A 14241-nucleotide genomic window follows, 5' to 3' on the forward strand; every position below is an offset into this window, starting at 1 on the left:
CTTTGTTATGAAAAATATCACAAACAGAAGTGAAGAACATCAGTTTGAAAATATGTTAAATCACCCTGGATAGATCTGTGTGAATCGTCCAAACAGCCTTTCCCAAAGTGAAGCTAATCTCCTGCAATGTAGAACTAACAGGCAAAACAATGAGCTATTCAGCCACATTAAGCTTTGCTTCATGAAGTGCCATGCAGAAAATATAAAAATCTCACTTTTTGAACTGAAGCAGATGACTAAATAAGTTTAATTGATATTTTATACTTTAAAATACCACAGGACCGTAATCAGTAAAAAATGGTTGTATGGTAGTACGGTGGGAAATGTTATGCAAAAGTGCAAAAAATAGTTTTGACTGCACTAAGTTATATTCTGAGGGCAGCTATGTTGGATTTGACTCTTTCTGTCATTACTATAGCTTTAAAGTAGGACATTTTAATTTGTGTATGAAAATGAGATGATCATTTCCAATGTTTTTAACTAAGGAAAATATATTTCTTTGCATATTGCAATTTAAAAAGGTTGAAAATGTACCAAATGCCTTTGTGTAGCTTGATTTAAAAGATTTAATATTGAAAGCAGTTTGAGAACCACAGTCTGTAAACAAAGAGGCTGTAAACTCAATAGATTGACCTCCGGCCTCCAGGGGGCGCCATTCTGCCTGGCTGGGTGAAGCGATGACGTCTAAGCGGAAGTGATTGTCAGGACTGTTTTCTGCAGGATGAAGATGAAGTTTAGAAAACAAGTCCAAACTTTTACAAAATAAGGATTGGTAGTAAAGTTTTAAACGGCAGTAGATATGAAGACGGTCTTTGTTACCGTCGGAACTACGCGCTTTGATGAGCTGATAGAGAGCGTCACTTCCCCTGAAGTAACACGGGTGAGCAGGGATCTTCTTAGGTCTGGTTAGGAGCTGATCATGTTATTTTATTATTTTTAAATGCTTGCCCCCCATAACAGATACTGAAGGCTCGGGGGTATGAGCGTCTGGTTCTGCAAGTCGGAAGAGGAGCTTTTGTTCCAGATGCTGACAGCTGTGCTCACCTCAGTGTGGAGGCGTTTCGCTTCAAGGACTCCATAGCGGAAGACATGAGACAGGCTGATCTGATCATCAGCCATGCTGGTAATTAACAGGCCTTTTAAGACATAAAGATGTAAACAGTTTGAGGATACTATATATGTTATTTATGCTAAATATCTGACCAATGGCGTAACGACACAACAATAAGTAACCAACATTATCTGGGCCCCATATGAAGTACAACACCCTGGGTTACCCATAATTCCAAGTTGTAGTGTAAAAATAAAATGCTCAAATACATCGTTCTTTTAAGATCTTTATGGCGGTTTGAAACATATTATATGAGTGTATTTTTTTAACCAACCGTCTAATGAACTACACCCAGTTATTAATATAGTAATTAAAATTACCACTGTCTGCTTTGCTATTGGTGTCCGGTTTAAAAGGCTCACCATCATATTAAAATCTGACATGTGTTGCGGTATAAATAAGGTCTGGTCAGTCAGCTCAAATTCAGGTGGCAAACAATGAGTGAATTGCTGTAATTTGCCTTTTGCACTCATAAGTTATTGCACACTTATGTATGTCTAGTGTTTAATCTTCCACATGGCTCTAGCACCTAAAGGTGGACAGTTTGTGTGAAGTGTGTAATAGAGAATTAAATATATAGTCTATTACCAGAGGTTTTTACCAGACTTTTTAAGTATACTTTACTCCATTACTTCTTTTTCTTCCTACTTCTGACTTCTACTCATTTTCACACAAGTTTTTAAAACAAATTTTACTCGTTAGTCTTGGCCTTGGTTTAATGTTAATAAATAATTTCACGTCATGTGTGCCATCCAATGCAGATCATTGGCGCCATCCACATCTAGTGAAAACTAGTGTCATTGAATGAGTCATATAACGTAAACACTCATTGGTTAGCTAAAGAAAATCATTAGAAGCAAGCAGGTGTTCTTCAAACTGCAAACGTGAATTATCTATGCCATGCTACAATGTCGGATTCCGATAAAGATGTATAGTTATATAGTATAGTTGAAAAACTGAGCTTTCAGTAGCTTTAAGTAGTTTCTGGAGCACATACTTTTTCACTTTTACTTGAGTAAAGAGGTCAAGTTGATACTTCAACTTTTACCAGAGTGTTTTTAAACTGCAGGATCTATACTTCTACTTAAGTAACAAATGTGTGTACTTTTGGCTCCACTGTCCATTACCCAAAAAGCTGTATTATTCGAGCTGTTAAACAGCTGTAAACTCTTCTCATTCTCTTTGACATCAAGCTTCGTAGATAATTCCTCATTCTTTGACCTGAATATGGAGTCCTTACAATAAAAAATAATAAACACAGATAGATGCTAAAAAACCCTTTTTAAAAGTAGAACATGTTTTTTTTAATACCACCAAAATAAGGCCTCATCACTCTTTAAATAGTCTCTTATGGTGCCTAAAATAGAGAATGTTAAATAAATTATCATTAGCTCCACATAAACAATCAAAAGAACCACAATAGTATAATATTTCATACCATATCTTCCTCAGGAACTGGTCAGTGTATGAAGGACTGATGCTTGGATTCTGTGTTTTTATGGGTCTGTCATGTTTCTGTCCTGCTGATTTCGGAGCCATGAATGGTTCGCTGTCCACCCAAATTATTTAACCATTTTCCTCATCCTTTGACACGATGGGCCGGATCTATCAAAGGTTTGCGTGTATTAAAACGTGAGCTATTTCACTGCGCACGCTAAAAAATGTACAAACTGATCTATCAACAGCGTGCTAAAAGGATTTGGTCTTTAAAATGTGCTAAATAGCGCCTCTTATCCATTTAGTACTTTTTCTGCAATGAATATGCAATATGGGGCGTTTACACGCAAAAGTGCGTCTTGTGGGAGGAGAACATGTAAATATATTAATTTAGCACTCGCAAAGTAATTTATCAAACCTGAAAGCAATTTTGCTAACGCTATCTGACTCTATATTTAACACGTTTCAAAAGAAGGTGCAAATGGTCTGTATGCGTAATTGCGCACACATGGCAGCGGTTATTGTCGCAAGAAGGAGACATGGAAATGAAGCAAGGAGACGCAGAGAACGCATTTTTTCACTCCGTGTGAATATTTTTGGAATGAACGAGGAAACGATCATCAAAACATATCGTTTATCCAGCATTGCCATTTTGGAGCTGCAATTCCAGTGATTTGCTCCTCACAGAGCGTCAGCTGTACTTGTTCCTCAATGCTGGTCAGAGGCATCTCATCTACTGTGCCCCGTCCTGTTTTGTTCGCAGATGTTTTGTTATATGCCAGTTTTTCTTTGGTTCGCCTTCTAATATCCTGGTATCTTCTTTATACTTCATCCACTGTTCGCAAGGTTTCACCAACAGCGTTTTCTTTATTACAGATTTGTTCACATATATCGTTCCTCTGTGTGACAGTCACAATTTTTTGCTGTAGCTCACTTAAATGTTTGTTGGCTTCATCCACCAACACCTCCATTTCCATGGGGTCGAATTTCCTTTTGCGCTTTCTGCTGTCCAAACACGTCATGCCGCAAACCACCAAACGCGCAAAACCATCATTTAAATAGGGCGTCTCCAACAGTTTTGCACCTGCCACCAGTTACGCAATCGCTCTTGTTAAATCACCCGCAAACCATGGTTCAGCCCCTCGCGCAAAATTCCAGTTTGCGAGCGCAAATTACTGCACGCAAAATTGGATCTTGATAAATCCGGCCCTAAGTCAGGGAGTTTCTTCTTCCCACTCAAGTCTGTATTTTTTGAAAGTGTTTTCTTCAGAGGAAATGGCGGAGTATAGGGTATAAAGACAGGGGGCAGAGAGCAGTGTAGGTGAGGGGGGTCCGTCTCTAGGCAACCGTGACAGCAGCTTTTTTTATAGTGTTGATGTGAGTTTCACAGACATGTGTTCTAAAAATAAATGGAAATACAGGACAAATCGCGTCCCTTAACAGTTTAATACAAGCCACGGTGCTTAACTGCCAAAATAAAGGATAATTCCGCATTTTAAAGGTGGCAACCCTAAATTTGACTATTAAAAAAAAAATGGTTAGGATAACAATGCAAGAACACACTTGAGAAACTGATATAAATCAATAGCATGTATCTATGTATCTGTTCCAACAGCACAGAATAAACGAGTAACCTGCAGTTTTTTATCTTAGGATAGTAGAAAATCTAACGCTGCACTAATAAGAGATTATTACAATACAAATGGATATAGAATCGACACACAAAAACAGCAGCTCCAGCTCCTGATGGACACGCAAAGTGTTGACGGATAAAAAATCACTAGTGTGACAAGTAGGATATTAACAGTGCAATTATTTTAAGTATTAATTTATTCAGGCATATATGGCAGCATACGGATAAAGATGTCCATTGACCAAACATTAGAGAGCAAATTAATGCTGAGTCTCTTAAACTTTTTAAATAAATAATACTGCATGTCTTTTACAGTAAAGAGAGAAAGGGATGGATTATAACTCGCTAACAGAAGCTAAAAGCAGGCCGTGGTTGCTGGTCATGCTCAATGAGCTGCTCCTATATGTTTACTTAGTCTTACCAACAACTTAACGTACAAATAGAAACACCCATGCATTCATTTATTTCATACGTGGTAAGCGGTGTGAGTGGGCAGCATGGGGTCCAGTGTTTCACCTCAGGACGTGGCTTTTTGGGAAGTAACCGCCTGAATGATTATCGCAGAGGAGAGAATTATTCAGGAGATCTTTAATTTTATTTACACTGAGAACAACTGGTTCTCTTAATGAACACTTAAGTGCTTCAAAATAAATGAATGAATCATTCTTAAAATTGTTGGAATTCCTTGTTTTCGTCTGCCTGCTTAGAGTTGTGGGAGTTTTTTCTTATTTATTTGTCTTTTACTTTGAACTGTGCTTTTAGGGGTTAAATATTAAACATCAGTCTGCAGTCAGATCTTAAGGAGGTTTTGCTGGATTCTTTCTCTGAAGGTACTTTGATAATGAGTCTGAAAGCAACAAGCCGATATAATTTATACTGCACACGTGTATAAGAAATTTACTGCAATGTCAAAACCTAACTTTTGATTTGTTTTCATGTTTTTGGACAATAAAAAATGAAAACCTGAGGGAAATAAAAATGCACTCTTTAATTCTCACAGTGAATCTTTGTTATCATTATTAATATGATTATTTTTTTTGACGTGTCAGGGGCCGGAAGTTGTCTGGAGGCTCTCGGTGCTGGAAAACCTCTGCTGGTTGTAGTCAATGACAAACTGATGGACAACCACCAGCTGGAGCTGGCCAGGCAGCTGCACATGGACCACCACCTGCTGTATTGTACCTGCAGGTCACTCTCTCTCTCTCACACACATGCCGGATGCCTGAAGTTAACCACTATTAACAGTGTTTTTGTTTTGTTTTTTCTGTATCCAGCACACTGATAGAGACTCTGAAGAACATGGACCTCTCAGTTCTGCAGCCATTCCCACCTGGACAGCCAAAGAACTTTGCTGACTTTTTAGACAAAGCACTCGGGGTGAAATGACTTCTCAAAACTGTTGGTTATGTTGCACAGAACAGGGCTGATTCTTTATTTTCAAAGATTATGACTTTGCGAACAACTTAAACTGGATGTTTATTTATTCTAATCAAGAAAAGTTTGGGTTTTGGTAATAAAATATTTATATCAAATATCTTTAAATAGAACTTTTAGAGCTCTGATTGTAGACAGAATGAGGACTAATAAGTCAGTACCTGTAAGGGGACCAATCTTATAGACTCCAGTTCACTCATTCTGTCATTGAGTTTGACTGCTACAGCTGATTTGGAAATAAAGAAGGTCACATCTAACGATAACACTCAGTTGTAGACTAAATAACGTCTGGCATCCTTTTTGTCAGGCCTTTATTGCTCGATGGTCAACTGACAAGATTTGTTCTTCTGGAGAGTTTAATCTGAATATAAATATTAATTAATGACCTCAGAAAACAAGTTTTCTCAGAGCAGATGTCTGATCTGGTTTATCTTCGGTTGTTTGTCGAGTCTTTTGCGTTCATACTTTTATTTTAAACTCTAAATGCTCTCCTGTAACTATAAACGTTATCATGGGGTGAGTCTAATACCCAAAATGTAATTTGAGTCGTCTGGGTTAGATCGTGTATATTTTTCAGAGCAGAAAAAAATAGATATTTATTTTTGATGCAGAGAAATCTCTACCTCCGCACATTGATCCTGATACATAAGTGGACATAGCTTAATCTCAGCTCTGATAAGGATGTGATAACCCTGGATGGGATTATGAGAATCTATAACTGAACTGTTATTTCTTATGCATTTAGAGTGGTGAAAATAAAGCCATATGAAGTCCTCTGCCGTTTATCACAATGCAGCGGACAAAACATACATGGAAGAAAGTGTTGTGGTCAGATAAGCCCAAAATGATGTAACTTCTGGCCTACAAGTTAAATTAATCACTGCTGCACATCACCTTAAAAAAGCACAAAAAAAACCCCCATCCCAGCCACAGTGGCATCTGTATCATATTTTAGTTTTTTTTGTTTGTTTTTTTCCCTTCAGCAGAGTCAGAGAAGTTGATCACAGCGGCTGGGAAAAGTTAAAAAAGAAGTGTTAAAGACAGCTAAAGAGGTTCTCCTTCCCTCAAACACTAAGCTGTAGCTCCGATTTTAAGTCTAAATATCAGTTTAGAAAAATTCTGACTGATCCATCCAAGCCACTTAAAATGAATTTTGTGTTTTATAATATGAAAAAGTTAGCTGCATTGTTTTAAAGGGCATGTTTACTTGCCAAAGGGCTTAGTGGGTGTTTAAATGCAAAACCTTGTGGGCTGATTATCACGTTCCTCTCAGAACAACACAATCCTCCAGTTAACAACAGATAGTGCAGCTCAGGGGATTTCATCTAAAAATTCTTTTGTTTTTATTATAATTTCCAGATACAGAAAGTAGAAAAAGTACTCCATGATATTTCTCAAACTTGGATAAGAAACTCATACTAAGTTAACTTCTATCGGGTCGGTGTTGAAACACAGCTGACTGAAAAGCTGCACGTACCAGAGCTTGCCCCTTCGACCTAAAAACAGTGAAAACCACAACAGGAAACATTTTTGTCTGCTTTGCTTTAGAGAAGTCAGAGGCAGAAGCATTGAAGGAAAATGTTTATGCAGTTATTTCTCATCCTAAAACACATTTTTAAGACATTAATAATTTCTAAGAGAGCAGCTATAAAACCTGATTCAGGTGTTTTTAAGAATGCCCACTAACAAACCTGTCCAGACGGATGACCAGGAGGAGCACCGGCAGGTTTCCCTAACAGGAAACTCCCTTCTGTGCTGTTGCCTGCTGAATTTCAGAAGAACAGGAATTTTTTGTAATTTTATGACACGCTACTTTCTCCAGTTCCTTTCTTCAGAAAGACGTGTTGCAGTTTACAGAAATCAGCTATATGGTTATGAGAAGGACGACACTGAAACATCTCTTAACGTGTTAATTCTCATTTAAATCAGGGACAGATACAGAATGCAGTTCATAAAGGATAGAGAAATAACTCATTGATAAGGTTTTTTCTTTCTTGAGCCCAATTTACATTTTAACATGTGAACCACAGAATGTCATTATGTCCATCAAAAGAAAGACAGACAGACAGACAGACAGACAGACAGACAGACAGACAGACAGACAGACAGACAGACAGACAGACAGACAGACAGACAGACAGACAGACAGACAGACAGACAGACAGACAGACAGACAGACAGACAGACAGACAGACAGACAGACAGACAGACAGACAGACAGACAGACAGATAGATAGATAGATAGATAGATAGATAGATAGATAGATAGATAGATAGATAGATATAATTAGCAGTGCATAATAAAACCTTCCCATAAACATGTTTGGCCTCAGAGCTGCCCTGTTTTTCCTCAGTTTACTCTGGTTTAGACTGGTCCAGTCTGACACACAATATGATTCACATGATGTTTGTTAATCAAATCGGAATGACACAAACAAGAGTCTCTCTCGCTTATGAGGCCAGCTCTAATGCATTATTTGATGCTCTCCTTCTGTAGAAAGACCTGTTTAGCCCTAAGGCATCCAAAAGGCGCCTCAGTAAAGCAAAGTAGGAATTTTTCAAGTGAGTTCCTTCAAAAAGGTTATAATTAGTTAATATCTTACATGCAGTAGGTCTTCCAAGTAGTATCCCAATTTATTTTATTATTTTTCTCCCTGGCAAGAGACTGAAACCAACTTGTACTCCAAAGTCATACATTTTATGGTGGTTTATGTAATGGATGCTGATTAAATAAAATAATATCAGATAATAGATAACCCAGAAATCTAAATTGAACACATTTAACAAAATCAAAAATATACAAACAACACATGTCTTCTGTGTCGATACCAGGCCAGATTAATATTGTATTTGAAAACAGCAATTGAGTCACGATACTTTTTTCAGATTAACTGTACCATAGACCAACCTTTTTTGACTTGTGCACCCCTTTGTGAATATTGTGTTACCATGAGTACCCCTCTCAGTCAAAAGTATTGATGATTGTCCAAAAGTGGAACCTGCAATAACCGATTATAGAAGAAAAACTATTTTACTTAATCTTTTAATTTGAGGATTTAATTCCTGGGCATTTTATTCTTTCCATCTCAAATAAAAATAACACAAATATGTATAAATAACTTTATAACAAATGTAGGATTATTTTTCATTGAATAATTTGTTTTTTGCATATCTTTTGTAAAAGCCTGCTCAAAGTAAACATGCAACAATATAGTGAAAAAAAAGTAGTTTCTAAAAATCCTTTTCGACTCAAAGGAAAAAAACCACATCTGCCTCTTTATAAGTTCTGAAATATTTTTTAGGGGTTGAAAAACCTGGCAAATAAAAGGCAAATGATTGGTCTATTATACTGAGTTTTACACTTTAACAATCTGAAACGGGGATGTAAATAAACGGTAATCTGTTCAGATACTTTCATTTTCATTCAGAAACATTTTGCCCTCCTCTATCAATTAATGAAGCAGATTTTGTGTTTAACACATGCAGACAGAAGAACTCTAATATTATCCCACCTTGCATAAGCTGTAGAGGACTTAAGCAGAGGATGGTCAGGTCCTTTGACTTTCAGCTTTTTAATTAAATCTTGTTAAAAATTAAAAAGAATTACTTGTTTTTAAAGGTTTTCAATGAGTTCTGGAAGTAAACTAGAAGATTTATTGGTGAAAATTCTCCATTAAGACCAAAAAAGAACATTCTAAGATATAATCACTTTGGTTAGTGTATGCAATTTTAATCAGTGTTGAAAATATAAAAAAAAAACACTCTGGGTTAAATCCCTGTAAAGACTGAAATATAGATTCTAGAGTCTTTTCTTGTTTGTTTTCTGCAAGCATGTAAGCACTTCAGAAGTACAAAAAGAAAAGCATAACATTTTGAAATGGGAATTAAAATCCCAAGCATGCTTGAATCTGATGAGAGACGACTGTCGATGCAGCTAACTGATCCAAAGGTTGTGACTTGAGTTTTCTGAAAACAATTAGATTTTGTCCGGTTGTGCAGACAAATGTGTCTTTCAACAAAACAAGCAATGACTGAGCGAGCGCACACAATAACAACCTGACCAGGAAAACTGTCTAAATATAATAACATGTTGCAGGTGAAAGCTCCTCCTATGTGTTTTGGTCAGTTACTGGTAACACCCAACATGTAAAATGTTTTTCCTGCATTGGTCATAAGAAGAGATAGTCTTAGCAAAGCATGACGACTGAAATCCTCACAGAAGGAGACTTTTGTTGCAACCTCAGGATATAAGCTATAAGATTAACAAGACAATGGCATTTTCTTTTCTCCATAATAGCAAGGTTGCTAGATCAAATGTGTGTTCAGAAAGTAAATATTTATAAAAAGGGGAATATATGTAGTTAGGGATCTGACAAACTGGTATCATTTCCAGGTATTCAAAAGTGAACAATGTGAGGAATAAAAAAATAAATCTTGCCATATGTAGGATGACAGGTGAGGATTTGAAGAAAGAGCTGATATAGCTGCATTGGTGTCCATGGTGTGGCTGTTAACCCCCTGCTGGAGCTACATGGCCCAGTCAAAACAGCAACTGTTTAGAGCAACCAACAGAAACAGAGCCTCATTCAAAAGGGATGGATTCTAGATAGATCACATTTTTTGGAAGGTGTGACCCAAAGACCTAAATGTTTTAGAAGACTGTTGAAAAAATAAGTGTCACTTATTTATGTTTGAATCCTCTGGCTCTAGAATATTATGTCTGTATTTTAAAGTTCTGAAAAACATCAATTGTTTTCTTTAGCGTTTCCAGTTTTACCTAAATGTGATCATCTGTTTTGAACCTTTTTGGACATGAGACCCCTCACACCACCAACATGGACTGTTCTCCCTGCTGCCCTCTGGAAAGAGACGTCGAAGCATCGGATGCAGGTCCAGCAGATTCCAGAACAGTTTCTTCCTCACTGCCATTAGACTGGAAAATGTTTTATAAAATGGGGTTTATAAAAACAAAACAAAAAAAACCCCTGAAAGTTGGAATCTGTAAATCATAAAGTCATATGTTTATATTTATCCCTGCTGCACTTTGAAAAACCTGTACTGAACGAAGTTTCTTTATGTATACACTCTGTGTGTAAAAAATAACAATAAAATCTGTTTAAGTCTTTTAGTAATACTGTCTAAATGTTCTATGCTTTAAAGTCACTTGTTTAACCTCTTACAAGTAAGTTAAAAAGAACGCTTAATCAGAATCTGACTCAGACTTATACAACTCCTTGAATTTGATTAGCAAAACTTACAAATTTTATTTTCTTTTGAACTTGTAGGGTAATTAATAATATACCAAAATACAGATATAAGTGACCAAGCTTTTTTTTTTTTTTATTTACAGATTAGTCCCTTCTCCAATGAAAAGCCTGGGATTCAAAGTCCCAGGTATTTCACCAGTGAATTCTGCAGCCTGCTGTTTCTGGAAATCTGAAGGGAAAATAAAACACATAAACAGACCTAAAAGTCAATCCTAATTTACTGTTCTGTGATGAGTCATAATGTTACAATTGAGGACTGAGACTATTGACTGCATAGAAAATAAGTGGACTTTGGACAGGTTCTCCTAAAGCTACTATCTGCTGGGCACACTTGTGAATAAAGAACCTGCTTTGTTTGCGTTTAGTTTCATTTTATGTTTTTAGTAACTTCAGCTTCTATGTTTGGTCTTCAAAAATGTTTGCTTCTTGTTTCTTCAATTAATGTATTAGTAAAGATTGTTCCATAAATTGCAAATCATTGTGGTAATTTTAAATCCTTTTTGCTGGTTCAGGTCCTGATTGCTGCTTTATTTTTACTGTACTGTAAATCTTTGTTTTGCAAAGCTGTTGTGGTTACGATTGGTTTCTTTTCCTCTCTAAAGTGATTCTATGGGGTTTTCCTTGTGCCTATTTTTGTATTCCACAGAACTATGAGGAAAATCGGTTTGTAAATTATTTCACCATGCCTTAAGTTCAATTACCTTCAATTTCTGGAAACGATGTGGAAGGATGTGATTACAAGCCGCTACTATGTATTCAGGATGTAGGTAAAGGGATATTTCACTGCTTTTTGGCATCTCATATCCATTTATTATCAAACCTGGTAATGGCTACCCAACATACAGCCAAATACAATATATTTAAAACAGTTTGAAAGCTTTGAAATCTTTAAAATGTGACCAAGCTCAGATGTGACCCAGTTCCAAACCCGCAAACGTTGCAATGTTCAAACCAGGCTTGGGTTGTTTCACACTGAATGTGGATATTATCTGTTCTGAAACATATGTGCTTCTCTTTGACATTTCAGATTCTGCATTTTTAAACCTGAAGAAAGAAAAATGGATTCATTTAAACAATGAAACAAAATGACTTTGTGGATTTTATTTTGTTTTTTTTTTTTATAAATCCAGCAGTCAGAACAGCAGTCCACACTAATGATGTCTTCCTATGTATGGTTGGAATCAAAGTTTGGTTTAACAAAAAAAAGGACCCCAAGCTTTCAAGATCTTAAAGAGTTGCGTTAATCATTCATACAAACCGGAAAGAGGTTTGGCACAAGTGGAAAATTACCAATACACCAGTGTCCACTTGCAGTCTAGGGTAAGTGGACCTTTAACAAGAGAAGTAGAGCTGATCCACTGTCTAAGTGGGAGAATGTCTGACCTTATGATAGCGGGCTGAAATCCGCAAAAGGTCCATTGCAGTTTGTCTTTTAGGAACACAGAGGTGTTCTGGTCAGATCAAATAAAAATGTTACTTTTTGACTAACCTGAAAAAAGGGGGGCAGAAAATGGACAATGCACAATACTATTAACAAAGTGTCCCTATACTGAAACATGGTGATGGCAGCGTCATGCTGTTGAGAAATTTTGACTTCTGCATGGACAGGAAGGCTAACCAGAGTTTACAGGATATGGGAGGAGCTAAATATATGACTCGGGGAGAGGTTCTCCTTCTGTAGGAGCCAATTATTTTTTGTTAATAATTAAAAATGTTTTTGTTTTTGCGCATAATCTAGCTAAGTTTATTTTACTTCATTGTTTGATATCTGTTATGAGATTGTTTTTTTTTTGGTTATTTAGTCATGCTCCTTTGTTTTTGGTTAGTTATGATTAATTTAGGTGAATTATTTTTGTATAAATAGGCAGTCAGTGGTAGGACCAGCATGCATCTGGGTGGGCGTATGGTTTTCTTTTACCAGCGCAAGAAAAACATGGAGGAAATGTTTGTCTTTTTTTGTTTGCTTGCCTGATGAAACAATAAACTGAGAAAACTAAACGAGTTTACCTGGAACATTTTTTTCTTTTGCCTTTATAAGATAAGTCCATGGTGCATCTGTGGCCTTGGTGGATTTCCACTTTTTTGTGTCATCAAAGCCGGGCCACAACACCTTCCACTAGGACAACTGTGAATTTATAGCCAGAGCTACACTGGTATGGTTAGATGAAAGCACATTAGTGTTGGAGAGCGGTCCTGTCACAGTCCAGACCTGAACTGTAAGACTGTAAAATAAAATCTTACAGAGACTTTCCTTCTTTTGAGTTATTTTATTAAGAAGAATGAGAAAACAGAAAAGTCTCCAGATGTGGAAAGTTGGAAAATACTCCCAAAGACTTAACTTTTGTTTATTAAAAGGTTGGCAAAAGGTGAAAGTACAAGGTAGTTTTTGGTTTCGTACAGTCATCATCCACTGTTTATCTATTGTTTAAAATCTACAGAAAAACTTTTTAAAAGTTTGTGAAAGTTGAAAAGAGCTTTTAACTGAATCCATGTGTATGGCTTGATAACACTAACAAACAATTAGAGGTTCTCAAAGTGGGGGTTGGGAACCTTTAGGGGTCGCAAGACACAAAGACTGGGGTCGTGAGATGGTTTTCACAAACACTGAGGTGATCCCTGAGCTATAGGGAGAACTAAAATATATCATGAAATACATAAACAGGAAAAGATTGGAGGTATCTTTGAATAAGTGCACGGTTGTCATAGTTACTTAAAAAACTGGAACGTTTTTGAATTTAAAAAAATGTGTTCAAGGCCTGGAAAGCTTTTTAGAAAAAAACAATAAAAAAAACACCTATCTTTATAACTAGCTACAGCTGACCCAATGGTTGCAGGAGGTCAACACTGCAACACACAGTCCTTCAGTTTCAGAAAACTGGTCCTGGAAAGTTTTCGGAAGGTTCCGAATTTTATGTTAACTGAGATGTGGGAACCCTGTAAGTAAATGTAACATTTTTGGGTGTCAAAGAAATTGAGTTACGATGGAGTAGAACAAATCTAAAACATTTTCAAAAATATGTTTTGAATTTTTTACAAAATTCAAACCAAATTTTAATTGTAGTTATCGAATTACCCTTGTAGGCCTGTGTCTCTCTATAACTTGATTTAAATATATAAAATATTCTTTTATAAAATAAAATATATAATTAAACATAATTGTATGTCTTAAACAGAATGGTTAATTTAGTAGTTTAAAGTAATTTTAAAACTGCATTTCTTTCAATATACTCTACATATAGTGATGTGATTTAATTAATATGTATTTTTAAGGGGTCCCCAGTCTGTAAGATGGTTATTTGGGAAACTCTGCTCTACTTAAGCTCACCTTCTCATCTGAGTGGGTTAAAGGTTGATAGTCT

General features: G+C 36.4%; 1 protein-coding gene across 1 annotated transcript; it reads left to right on the plus strand.

Annotated features, from left to right (window-relative positions):
* Positions 1-670: 670 nt before the first annotated feature.
* zgc:92907 (uncharacterized protein LOC436733 homolog) lies at positions 671-5897 on the plus strand. Its single transcript, XM_038303979.1, has 4 exons — positions 671-880; positions 961-1123; positions 5231-5369; positions 5456-5897. The coding sequence occupies exons 1-4, from the start codon at positions 800-802 to the stop codon at positions 5565-5567; spliced, it is 495 nt and encodes a 164-aa protein (XP_038159907.1). The 5' UTR covers positions 671-799; the 3' UTR covers positions 5568-5897.
* The last annotated feature ends 8344 nt before the right edge of the window (positions 5898-14241 follow it).

Source organism: Cyprinodon tularosa, unplaced genomic scaffold, assembly GCF_016077235.1.
Source record: "Cyprinodon tularosa strain WSP-4 unplaced genomic scaffold, ASM1607723v1 ctg522, whole genome shotgun sequence".
In the NCBI taxonomy this organism is placed as follows: Eukaryota; Metazoa; Chordata; class Actinopteri; order Cyprinodontiformes; family Cyprinodontidae; genus Cyprinodon; species Cyprinodon tularosa.